The sequence below is a fragment of the Crinia signifera genome, chromosome 12 (assembly GCF_055691185.1).
Source record: "Crinia signifera chromosome 12, ASM5569118v1, whole genome shotgun sequence".
NCBI lineage: Eukaryota > Metazoa > Chordata > Amphibia > Anura > Myobatrachidae > Crinia > Crinia signifera.
Window position 1 is genome coordinate 4,664,575 of NC_139228.1, and position 13,511 is coordinate 4,678,085.

Genomic DNA, 13,511 nt, shown 5'->3' on the forward strand with positions numbered 1-13,511 from the left:
GACATTGTGTTCCTGTCCTGTCATTCCTCACACCCGGCATTGTGTTCCTGTCCTGTCATTCCTCACACCCGGCATTGTGTTCCTGTCCTGTCATTCCTCACACCCGGCATTGTGTTCCTGTCCTGTCATTCCTCACACCCGGCATTGTGTTCCTGTCCTGTCATTCCTCACACACGGCATTGTGTTCCTGTCCTGTCATTCCTCACACCCGGAAGCGTTTTCCTGTCCTGTCATTCCTCACACCTGGCATTGTGTTCCTGTCCTGTCATTTCTCAAACCCGGCAGTGTGTTCCTGTCCTGTCATTCATCGCACATAGCATTGTGTTCCTGTCCTGTCATTCCTCAAACCCGGCAGTGTGTTCCTGTCCTGTCATTCCTCGCACATAGCATTGTGTTCCTGTCCTGTCATTCCTCAAACCTGGCATTGTGTTCCTGTCCTGTCATTCCTCACACACAGCATTGTGTTCCTGTCCTGTCATTCCTCACACCACCGGCATTGTGTTCCTGTCCTGTCATTCCTCACATCTGGCATTGTGTTCCTGTCCTGTCATTTCTCACACACAGCATTGTGTTCCTGTCCTGTCATTTCTCACACACAGCATTGTGTTCCTGTCCTGTCATTTCTCACACACAGCATTGTGTTCCTGTCCTGTCATTTCTCACACTCAGCATTGTGTTCCTGTCCTGTCATTTCTCACACTCAGCATTGTGTTCCTGTCCTGTCATTTCTCACACTCAGCATTGTGTTCCTGTCCTGTCATTTCTCACACTCAGCATTGTGTTCCTGTCCTGTCATTTCTCACACTCAGCATTGTGTTCCTGTCCTGTCATTTCTCACACACAGCATTGTGTTCCTGTCCTGTCATTCCTCACACCCCCCACATTGTGTTCCTGTCATTCCTCACACACAGCATTGTGTTTTACGGTCCTGTCATTCCTCACACACGGAGTTGTGTTACTTCCGGCTGATATTTTGTTCTTTCATCTGTAATTTCTTTAATGCTTTTCATGTTACTTTATTCTCTTTACTAAGTGATAAGTGCCCGCGCGTCTCTTCTCGTTACAGAACACCCTGAGGCTTTATCCTGTCTCCTGCTACAGCTTCGGCGAGAGAAGTGAGTAACACTGTAACCACAGATCACATTGACGATTGTGCAGCTGGGGCAGGATGTGAGAGGGGACTGAGTGTGTAGATGGGGAAGAATGGGAGTAGGGACTGTGTGTGCAGGTGGGGCAGGATGGGAGAGGGGACTGTGTGCAGCTGGGGCAGGATGTGAGAGGGGACTGAGTGTGTAGATGGGGAAGAATGGGAGTAGGGACTGTGGGGCAAATTTATTAAGCTTGGAGAAGAGATAAACTGGAGATAAAGCAGAGAAAAGGTAAAAGGAGATAAAGCACCAGCCAATCAACTCCCAACTGTCTTTTTCAAACACAGCTGATTGGCTGTGCTTTATCTCCTTTTACCTTTTCTCTGCTTTATCTCCAGTTTCTCTCTTCTCCAAGCTTAATAAATCTGCCCCTGTGTGTGCAGGTGGGGTAGGATGGGAGAGGGGACTGTGTGCAGCTGGGGCAGGATGTAAGAGGGGACTGAGTGTGTAGATGGGGAAGAATGGGAGTAGGGACTGTGTGTGCAGGTGGGGAAGAATGGGAGTAGGGGCTGTGTGTGCAGGTGGGGCAGGATGGGAGAGGGGACTGTGTGCAGCTGGGGCAGGATGGGAGAGGGGACTGTGTGCCGCTGGGGCAGGATGGGAGAGGGGACTGTGTGCAGCTGTGGTAGGATGGGAGAGGGGACTGTGTGCAGCTGGGGCAGGATGGGAGAGGGGACTGTGTGCAGCTGGGGCAGGATGGGAGAGGGGACTGTGTGCAGCTGGGGCAGGATGGGAGAGGGGACTGTGTGCAGCTGGGGCAGGATGGGAGAGGGGACTGTGTGCAGCTGGGGCAGGATGGGAGAGGGGACTGAGTGTGTAGATGGGGAAGAATGGGAGTAGGGACTGTGTGTGCAGGTGGGGCAGGATGGGAGAGGGGACTGTGTGCAGCTGGGGCAGGATGTAAGAGGGGACTGAGTGTGTAGATGGGGAAGAATGGGAGTAGGGACTGTGTGTGCAGGTGGGGAAGAATGGGAGTAGGGGCTGTGTGTGCAGGTGGGGCAGGATGGGAGAGGGGACTGTGTGCCGCTGGGGCAGGATGGGAGAGGGGACTGTGTGCCGCTGGGGCAGGATGGGAGAGGGGACTGTGTGCAGCTGTGGTAGGATGGGAGAGGGGACTGTGTGTGCAGGTGTGGCAGGATGGGAGAGGGGACTGTGTGCAGGTGGGGAAGAATGGGAGTAGGGGCTGTGTGTGCAGGTGGGGCAGGATGGGAGAGGGGACTGTGTGCAGCTGGGGCAGGATGGGAGAGGGGACTGTGTGCCGCTGGGGCAGGATGGGAGAGGGGACTGTGTGCAGCTGTGGTAGGATGGGAGAGGGGACTGTGTGCAGCTGTGGTAGGATGGGAGAGGGGACTGTGTGCAGCTGGGGCAGGATGGGAGAGGGGACTGTGTGCAGCTGGGGCAGGATGGGAGAGGGGACTGTGTGCAGCTGGGGCAGGATGGGAGAGGGGACTGTGTGCAGCTGGGGCAGGATGGGAGAGGGGACTGTGTGCAGCTGGGGCAGGATGGGAGAGGGGACTGTGTGCAGCTGGGGCAGGATGGGAGAGGGGACTGTGTGCTACTTGGGCAGGATGGGAGAGGGGACTGAGTGTGTAGATGGGGAAGAATGGGAGTAGGGACTGTGTGTGCAGGTGGGGCAGGATGGGAGAGGGGACTGTGCAGCTGGGGCAGGATGGGAGATGGGACTGTGTGCAGCTGGAGCAGGATGGGAGAGGGGACTGTGTGCAACTGGGGTAGGATGGGAGAGGGGACTGTGTGCAACTGGAGCAGGATGGGAGAAGGGACTGTGTGCAGCTGGAGCAGGATGGGAGAGGGGACAGTGTGCAACTGGGGTAGGATGGGAGAGGGGACAGTGTGCAGCTGGGGCAGGATGGGAGAGGGGACTGTGTGCAGCTGGGGTAGGATGGGAGAGGGGACTGTGTGCAGCTGGGGCAGGATGGGAGAGGGGACTGTGTGCAGCTGGGGCAGGATGGGAGAGGGGACTGTGTGCAGCTGGGGCAGGATGGGAGAGGGGACTGTGTGCAGCTGGGGCAGGATGGGAGAGGGGACTGTGTGCAGCTGGGGCAGGATGGGAGAGGGGACTGTGTGCAGCTGGGGCAGGATGGGAGAGGGGACTGTGTGCAGCTGGGGCAGGATGGGAGAGGGGACTGTGTGCAGCTGGGGCAGGATGGGAGAGGGGACTGTGTGCAGCTGGGGCAGGATGGGAGAGGGAACTGTGTGCAGCTGGGGCAGGATGGGAGAGGGGACTGTGTGCAGCTGGGGCAGGATGGGAGAGGGGACTGTGTGCAGCTGGGCAGGATGGGAGAGGGGACTGTGTGCAGCTGGGGCAGGATGGGAGAGGGGACTGTGTGCAGCTGGGGCAGGATGGGAGAGGGGACTGTGTGCAGCTGGGGCAGGATGGGAGAGGGGACTGTGTGCAGCTGGGGCAGGATGGGAGAGGGAACTGTGTGCAGCTGGGGCAGGATGGGAGAGGGGACTGTGTGCAGCTGGGGCAGGATGGGAGAGGGGACTGTGTGCAGCTGGGGCAGGATGGGAGAGGGGACTGTGTGCAGCTGGGGCAGGATGGGAGAGGGGACTGTGTGCAGCTGGGGCAGGATGGGAGAGGGGACTGTGTGCAGCTGGGGCAGGATGGGAGAGGGAACTGTGTGCAGCTGGGGCAGGATGGGAGAGGGGACTGTGTGCAGCTGGGGCAGGATGGGAGAGGGGACTGTGTGCAGCTGGGGCAGGATGGGAGAGGGGACTGTGTGCAGCTGGGGCAGGATGGGAGAGGGGACTGTGTGCAGCTGGGGCAGGATGGGAGAGGGGACTGTGTGCAGCTGGGCAGGATGGGAGAGGGGACTGTGTGCAGCTGGGGCAGGATGGGAGAGGGGACTGTGTGCAGCTGGGGCAGGATGGGAGAGGGGACTGTGTGCAGCTGGGGCAGGATGGGAGAGGGGACTGTGTGCAGCTGGGGCAGGATGGGAGAGGGGACTGTGCAGCTGGGGCAGGATGGGAGAGGGGACTGTGTGCAGCTGGGGCAGGATGGGAGAGGGGACTGTGTGCAGCTGGGGCAGGATGGGAGAGGGGACTGTGTGCAGCTGGGGCAGGATGGGAGAGGGGACTGTGTGCAGCTGGGGCAGGATGGGAGAGGGGACTGTGTGCAGCTGGGGCAGGGTGGGAGAGGGGACTGTGTGCAGCTGGGGCAGGATGGGAGAGGGGACTGTGTGCAGCTGGGGCAGGATGGGAGAGGGGACTGTGTGTAGCAGCTGAAGAATTGTCTGTTGTCCCGTCGCCCCCCATGTCCCCACATTGCCCCCATGTCCCCTGCAGGGCGCCTCTGAGTGGAAGGAATGAGTGAATGAAGCACCACAATTAGAGCTGTGCTAATCTGTAATTATCCAGGACTCTTATCTGTACGAGGGCCCTGTTGTGTGTGTGCGCCTACCGCTCAGCACCCTCTGTGTAATGAATCCGCCTATTGTGCAGAGGAGAGGCAGCGGCTCGGAAGATAAGAGCGTGCTGACACTGAATGCTGCCACTTATGGCACATGCAGCCAGTAGTCAGGGGATGGGGTCTGGGCAGGGTAGAGTGGTGTAAGCCCAGTGCCCCTCCAGTAACTATATCATACCATCTGTGGCTGGCAGTATGGCAGCACGATGAACTCCCAGATATACACAGAACACGACAACACTCCTCTGCCACAGCGTGATCTCATGTCCTCCATCACTCAGATCATTTATCTCTATGCAGAGGTTCATTGTACCATTACATAGCGTTTGTCCAACCCATCCCCATCCCGGCGGGGTTATATACTATCTCACCAATGATTCTCCTTGTAATTGCCAGACCTACTGAGGAGATGGTTAAGATGGTCCTCAGCCGGCCATGTCACCCCGATGATCAGTTCACCACGAGTATTCTGCGGCACTGGTGCTTGAAACATGACGACAATCTGGCAGAGCATATCAAGTCTTTGCTCATCAAGAACAACAGTCTTCCCCGGAAACGGCAAAGGTAAGAGCCATAGTGGGCCAAGTCTGGTCCGGCTAGAAGACTACCACATCCCTAACCGTGAGCTAGTACCAGCAATACTGATCTAAACCAACATTGGTACCACCACAAACAATCTCAGCCAACACAATGACTACAAACATCAATATGACCTCAGCCATCCTGAGAACCATAACTCTTCATCTCTTCCACCCTGAGAGCCTAGACCACCACTCCCCATCTCACGTATCCAAGAAACCTATATTACCCCTCCCCATCTCACCCACCCTGAGCACAAGGAACCACCCCTCCCCATCTCACCCACCCTGAGCACCAGGAACCACCACTCCCCATCTCATGCATCCACAAAGCCTATATTACCCCTCCCCATCTCATCCACCCTCAGAGTCTAGACCATAACTCCATTTCATCCATTCTGAAGGCTATGAATCACCACTCCACATTTAACCTGCCCTGAGTGCCAGGAATCACCATCTCATCCATACTCTGATCCAACCTGAATCACCACTTCTCATCTTATCCGTCCTGAGAGCCAGGAACCACCACTCCCCATCTAATCCATCCTGAAGCCAGGAACCACCACTCCCCATCTCATCCATCCTGAGAGCCAGGAACTACCACTCCCCATCTCATCCATCCTGAAGCCAGGAACCACCACTCCCCATCTCATCCATCCTGAAGCCAGGAACCACCACTCCCCATCTCATCCATCCTGAGAGCCAGGAACCACCACTCCCCATCTCATCCATCCTGAGAGCCAGGAACCACCAACTCCCCATCTCATCCATCCTGAGAGCCAGGAACCACCACTCCCCATCTCATCCATCCTGAGAGCCAGGAACCACCACTCCCCATCTCATCCATCCTGAGAGCCAGGAACCACCACTCCCCATCTCATCCATCCTGAGAGCCAGGAACCACCACTCCCCATCTCATCCATCCTGACAGCCAGGAACCACCACTCCCCATCTCATCCATCCTGACAGCCAGGAACCACCACTCCCCATCTCATCCATCCTGACAGCCAGGAACCACCACTCCCCATCTCATCCATCCTGAAAGCCAGGAACCACCACTCCCCATCTCGCACATCCTCAAAGCCTAGACCACCACTTCCCATCTCGCACATCCTCAAAGCCTAGACCACCACTTCCCATGTAGCCTGCCCTGAGTGCCAGGAATCACCAATCCCCATCTCATCCATACTCTGAGCCCGCCTACACCACCACTTCCCATCTCACCAACCCTTAAAGTCTAGAGCATGATTCCCTACTTCACCCACCCTGAGCACCAGGAACAACCACTCCCCATCTCACCCAATCTTTAAGAGTCAGGAACCACCATTCTGCATCTCACCCATAGTCCGAACCTAGACCTTCACTCCCGATATCCACCACCTAGACCATAACGCCCCATCTCATCCACCCTGTGAGCCAGGAACCACCACTCCCCATCTCACACACCTTGAGGCCCTAGACCACCACTTCCCAGCTCACCCACTGTAAGGGCCTAGACCACAAATCTGGACAGAGAGATGGGAATTGTGCTGTATGGCCTCTTAGTCCCTGAGCATTGAGCACATTAATAATAATTCTGTGGTTTCCTTTTTACAGTCTCCGGAGTTCGAGCAGTAAATTGGCCCAACTGACGCTAGAGCAGATCCTGGAACATCTGGACAATCTGAGAGTGAACCTGTCCAACACCAAACAGAACTGTTAGTATCACATCTCCTCTTACTGACCCAACCATATAATCCTGCTGCTGCATGGCCCTCCCCTCCGGTCCCCGTGGTGGTGAGCCTTGTACCGTCCCCCTCACCAACTCATGCCATGGGGCCTCACACCTATCCGCTTCCTGACCTTGCCACCTACCTCTATATAATGCCACGGCCTCCCCTCCGGTCCCCGTGGTGGTGAGCCACGTACCATCCCCCTCACCAACTCATGCCATGGGGCCTCACACCTATCCGCTTCCTGACCTTGCCACGTACCTCTATATAATTCCATGCCCGGTCCCCTTGGTGGTGAGCCACGTACCATCCCCCTCACCAACTCATGCCATGGGGCCTCACACCTATCCGCTTCCTGACCTTGCCACGTACCTCTATATAATTCCACGCCCGGTCCCCTTGGTGGTGAGCCACGTACCATCCCCTCACCAACTCATGCAATGGAGCCTCACACCTATCCGCTTCCTGACCTTGCCACATACCTCTATATAATGCCACACACTCCCCTCTGGTCCCCATGGTGGTGAGCCACGTGCCATCCCCCACACCAACTCATGCCATGGGGCCACACACCTATCCGCTTCCTGACCTAGCCACGTACCTCTATATAATGCCATGCCCTCCCCTCCGGTCCCCGTGGTGGTGAGCCACGTACCATCCCCCTCACCAACTCATGCCATGGGGCCTCACACCTGTCCGCTTCCTGACCTTGCCACGTACCTCTATATAATGCCATGCCCTCCGGTCCCCGTGGTGGTGAGCCACGTGCCATCCCCCTCACCAACTCTTGCCATGGGGCCTCACACCTGTTCGCTTCCTGACCTTGCCACGTACCTCTATATAATGCCACGCCCTCCTCTCACCCCTATCCTCTTCTTAAATCTTCTGCTCAGGTCTCTTTTCTCTCAAGATATCCGTGTTCCCATATCCCTTTATTCATAACCCATACAACCTAGTACCACCACCCTCATAGTTCCCTGCCCCACGTGCTCGGGAATACAGATATCTGTGTATTTGGAGAAAGGTCATTTTTTTTTTTTTTTTTATATTGGCTGCAATACTGTTAAGAAAGGAGCCAATCCGCTGTATGTATGTATGTATGTATGTTATTGAGGTCACAGCAGGGATACAGTGGGGCCAATCCGATGTATGTATGTATATATGTATGTTTGTATGTATATATGTATGTATGTTATTGAGGTCACAGCAGCGATACAGTAGGGATGCTCTATGTACGTATGTATGTATGTATGTACGTATATATGTATGTATGTATGTATGTTATTAAGGTCACAGCAGCGGTACAGTGGGGCCAATCCGATGTATGTATGTTATTGAGGTCACAGCAGCGATACAGTGGGGCCAATCCTATGTATGTATGTATGTATGTATGTATGTATGTACGTATATATGTATGTATGTATGTATGTATGTTATTGAGGTCACAGCAGCGATACAGTGGGGCCAATCCTATGTATGTATGTATGTATGTATGTACGTATATATGTATGTATGTTATTGAGGTCACAGCAGCGATACAGTGGGGCCAATCCGATGTATGTATGTATGTTATTGAGGTCACAGCAGCGATACAGTGGGGCCAATCCTATGTATGTATGTATGTACGTATATATGTATGTATGTATGTTATTGAGGTCACAGCAGCGATACAGTGGGGCCAATCCTATGTATGTATGTTATTGAGGTCACAGCAGCGATACAGTGGGGCCAATCCTATGTATGTATGTATGTATGTTATTGAGGTCACAGCAGCGATACAGTAGGGATGCTCTATGTACGTATGTATATATATATATATGTATATGTATGTATGTATGTTATTGAGGTCACAGCAGGGATACAGTAGGGATGCTCTATGTACGTATGTATATATATATATATATATATATATGTATGTATGTTATTGAGGTCACAGCGGGGATACAGTAGGGATGCTCTACGTACGTATGTATATATATATATATATATGTATGTATGTATGTTATTGAGGTCACAGCGGGGATACAGTAGGGATGCTCTATGTACGTATGTATATATATATATATATATATATGTATGTATGTATGTATATGTATGTATGTATGTTATTGAGGTCACAGCGGGGATACAGTAGGGATGCTCTATGTATGTATGTATATATATGTATGTATGTATGTATGTTATTGAGGTCACAGCAGGAATGTGGTCACTAGGTTGACATGCGATGGGTCGACCATTAAAGGTAGACAGGGCTTAGGTCAACACCTTAAATAGGTCGGCGTGGCTAAGGTCGACACAAGCATTAGGTCAACAATGGCAAGTTCAACAGTCAAAATGTCGACATGAGGTTTTTCACACGTTTCTTTAGCCGACATGTGCTGACAGGCGGTATATCATACCCTACCATGCGCTGTGTTCCAATGGGGGTCATTATAATGGGGTAAAGCACAGAGGGGCAGGTACGTGAGCTCACAGCTAGGTTACCCCAATGTTCCAAGACTTTGGGGGTTGATCTAGAGTACCTCTCGTATTCCGTGTGACCCTGTTCTTAAGGCCCCCACACTAGAACGATTTTTTTGTCCGATTTCCGACCGATCGTCCCATATATCGGTCGATTTTTTACCGATAAACGGCAATAATCGGTCGATTATTGCCGATTATCGATAAAAATCGGCCGTTATATCGGACAATCGGCCAAAAAAATTGTTCTAGTGTGTGGGGGGCCTTTAGGCTTTTAATTCAGCACATTCAATGAGAGGCTTTTGCATCAGAAGCCTCATTGCACAAAATGTAATTCTGGCTGTGGAGCTGCAGCACCCCCCTGTGGTAGAACATTACTACTGCAGGCTGATAGATTTTCCAGTATTATTGCCGTGGAAGTCCAGTGTATAAATCTCCTGGCCAACGCATTATCTTTTCCTCTTCTCCCAGTTGCAGAGCTTCTTGCATATATCGGCCATATGAGGGTCCCTTTATCCGCGGTTTTCTGGCACCCCATGTAGGATATATAGGGAGGGGCCCCAGACTGTGCTCCCTGTGTAATGAGAGCTGCTAACTTGCTGGGGCTTATAGTGCTGCACACACAGGTGCAGGTGCACTAATTACAATGGTTATAGATTATACATGATCGTGGCTAGTTGTGGCCTTTCCCACCACTCCATGTATCATCACCAGGTAAGTACGTAACGTTCTCAGGGTTCCAATCTTGGGCGTGGGACACCCCAAATACCAGCCCAACTAATCCACCCCAAGGCATCATACTAATAGAGCAAGTGTTAAAGCGTGTTAGATAAATAGGTACTTGCGTATTATCACGGCGCCCCCGATTTCCATCGTAGGGCATTGTACGATGAAAAGTCGCATTGCATGCGATATGACGCGATTTCAACCGATTTTTCATTGTACAGGCACCCAGATGTCTTATTACCATGCTAAATGCCCCCCCAGACCAGATTTTTAATTGTATACCCACCCTCATGGGTCATGAGTATGTGAAAAGCCCCCCATTGTTAACGCCACCCAACTATGAACGCCAACCCGAAGCGTGGCGAGCGCAGTGAGCCCGCGTCCTCCGACCTTTTCATACCCCCACTATCCACGTCGGTGTGGAGTCGATTTTATAAAGTGTGGCGAGTGGACGCGTAATACATGTAAAGTAATACGCGTCCCTGCGCGGGGCTCGCTGCGCTCGCCACACTTTATAAAATCAGCTCCACGCCGACGTGGATAGTGGGGGTATGAAAAGGTCGGAGGACGCGTACCGCCGCCCCTCGTGGGCTCACTATGCTCGCCACGCTTCGGGTTGGAGTTGATAATGGGGGCATTTTACATATTTATTACCCATCAGGGTGGGTATACAATTAAAAATCGGGTCTGGGGGTGCCATTTAACATGGGACTCAATGGCAAATCGCATCGCATGCCATTGTAATGGCATGCGATGTGACCCGATTTTAAAATTGTATACTCAGCCCGGAAAAAAGGCTGAAATCGGGGCCATCGCATACCTTAATTAGTGATATGCGATGCAATGGGCGCCGTGATAATACACAAGTACCGATAAATAAGAGCGGCTGCTGCATGTGTTAGACAGATAAGAGCGGCTACTGCGTGTGTTAGGAGTGTTAGACAGATAAGAGCGGCTGCTGCGTGTGTTAGGAGTGTTAAGCCCAGTACACACGCTTAGATTTTTGCCTGTTTTCGATTCGATTTTGCTTATAGAAGCAAAATCAAATCGAATCCTAATCGAAATCGAATGGTTTTTGTGTCACTTTCGATCTGCTTTCGATTCGATGCGCGCTCCCGTTTTCACCAAATCGAACACAAAAATCTTCTATGCAGCCAAGGAAATCTCAATTCGATCCAGTAAATGGAATGAGTACATTGTGCCTACATTGTGAAATCGAAATCGAATCGAATGCAAAAGTACAGATCTAATGCCAAATCTAATGGGAAGATCCAATGCCAGATCTAATAGAAAATCGAATCTAACATCAAATCTAAAGCAAATCTAAGCATGTATACAGGGCTTTAGATAGATAAGAGCTGCTGCTGCAGGTGTTAGGAGTGTTAGACAGATAAGAGCGGCTGCTGCAGGTGTTAGGAGTGTTAGACAGATAAGAGCGGCTGCTGCGTGTGTTAGGAGTGTTAGACAGATAAGAGCGGCTGCTGCGTGTGTTAGGAGTGTTAGACAGATAAGAGCGGCTGCTTTTTGTGTTAGGAGGTTAGACAGATAAGAGCGGCTGCTGCGTGTGTTAGGAGTGTTAGACAGATAAGAGCGGCTGCTGCAGGTGTTAGGAGTGTTAGACAGATAAGAGCTGCTGCTGCAGGTGTTAGGAGTGTTAGACAGATAAGAGCGGCTGCTGCAGGTGTTAGGAGTGTTAGACAGATAAGAGCGGCTGCTGCGTGTGTTAGGAGTGTTAGACAGATAAGAGCGGCTGCTGCGTGTGTTAGGAGTGTTAGACAGATAAGAGCGGCTGCTTTTTGTGTTAGGAGGTTAGACAGATAAGAGCGGCTGCTGCAGGTGTTAGGAGTGTTAGACAGATAAGAGCGGCTACTGCATGTGTTAGGAGTGTTAGACAGATAAGAGCGGCTACTGCATGTGTTAGACAGATAAGAGCGGCTGCTGCGTGTGTTAGGAGTGTTAGACAGATAAGAGCGGCTGCTGCAGGTGTTAGGAGTGTTAGACAGATAAGAGCGGCTGCTGCGTTTGTTAGGAGTGTTAGACAGATAAGAGCGGCTGCTGCATGTGTTAGGAGTGTTCGACATATAAGAGCGGCTACTGCATGTGTTAGGAGTGTTAGACAGATAAGAGCGGCTACTGCATGTGTTAGGAGTGTTAGACAGATAAGAGCGGCTGCTGCGTGTGTTAGGAGTGTTAGACAGATAAGAGCGGCTGCTGCGTGTGTTAGGAGTGTTCTATAGATAGGAGCATTTACTGCATGTGTTAGCAGTGTTAGATACATAACAGCAGCTACTTCATGTGTTAGGAGTGTTAGATAACAGCAGCTACTGCAGGTGTTAGATGAGAGCAGCTACTGCAGGTGTTAGATGAGAGCAGCTACGGCAGGTGTTAGATGAGAGCAGCTACGGCAGGTGTTAGATGAGAGCAGCTACGGCAGGTGTAGGAGTGTTAGATAGATAACAGCAGCTATGGCAGGTGTAGGGGTGTTTGATAGATAACAGCAGCTACTGCAGGCGTAGGGGTGTTTGATAGATGAGAGCAGCTACTGCAGATGTTAGATGAGAGCAGCTACTGCAGGTGTTAGATGAGAGCAGCTACTTCAGGTGTTAGATGAGAGCAGCTACGGCAGGTGTAGGGGTGTTAGATAGATAAGAGCAGCTACTGCAGGTGTTAGATGAGAGCAGCTACGGCAGGTGTTAGATGAGAGCAGCTACGGCAGGTGTAGGGGTGTTTGATAGATAACAGCAGCTATGGCAGGTGTAGGGGTTTTTGATAGATAACAGCAGCTACGGCAGGTGTAGGGGTGTTTGATAGATAACAGCAGCTACTGCAGGTGTAGGGGTGTTTGATAGATGAGAGCAGCTACTGCAGGTGTAGGGGTGTTTGATAGATAACAGCAGCTTCTGCAGGTGTAGGGGTGTTTGATAGATAACAGCAGCTTCTGCAGGTGTAGGGGTGTTTGATAGATAACAGCAGCTACGGCAGGTGTAGGAGTGTTAGATAGATAACAGCAGCTACGGCAGGTGTTAGATGAGAGCTGCTACTGCAGGTGTAGGGGTGTTTGATAGATAACAGCAGCTACTGCAGGTGTAGGGGTGTTTGATAGATAACAGCAGCTACTGCAGGTGTAGGGGTGTTTGATAGATAACAGCAGCTACTGCAGGTGTAGGGGTGTTTGATAGATAACAGCAGCTACGGCAGGTGTAGGGGTGTTTGATAGATAACAGCAGCTACTGCAGGTGTAGGGGTGTTTGATAGATAACAGCAGCTACGGCAGGTGTAGGGGTGTTTGATAGATAACAGCAGCTACGGCAGGTGTAGGGGTGTTTGATAGATAACAGCAGCTACTGCAGGTGTAGGGGTGTTTGATAGATAACAGCAGCTACAGCAGGTGTAGGGGTGTTTGATAGATAACAGCAGCTACGGCAGGTGTAGGGGTGTTTGATAGATAACAGCAGCTACT

The 13,511-nt window shown here is 51.9% G+C and overlaps 1 protein-coding gene across 1 annotated transcript in view; it reads left to right on the forward strand.

The window, feature by feature from the left end:
• INTS3 (integrator complex subunit 3) overlaps positions 1 to 13,511 on the forward strand; it is an 83,636-nt gene that overhangs the window by 62,388 nt on the left and 7,737 nt on the right. The window contains exons 25-27 of the mRNA XM_083167280.1: positions 1,067 to 1,115; positions 4,972 to 5,139; positions 6,750 to 6,850. Of these exons, the coding sequence (XP_083023406.1) occupies positions 1,067 to 1,115; positions 4,972 to 5,139; positions 6,750 to 6,850 (318 nt within the window). The remainder of the gene's footprint in view (positions 1 to 1,066; positions 1,116 to 4,971; positions 5,140 to 6,749; positions 6,851 to 13,511) is intronic.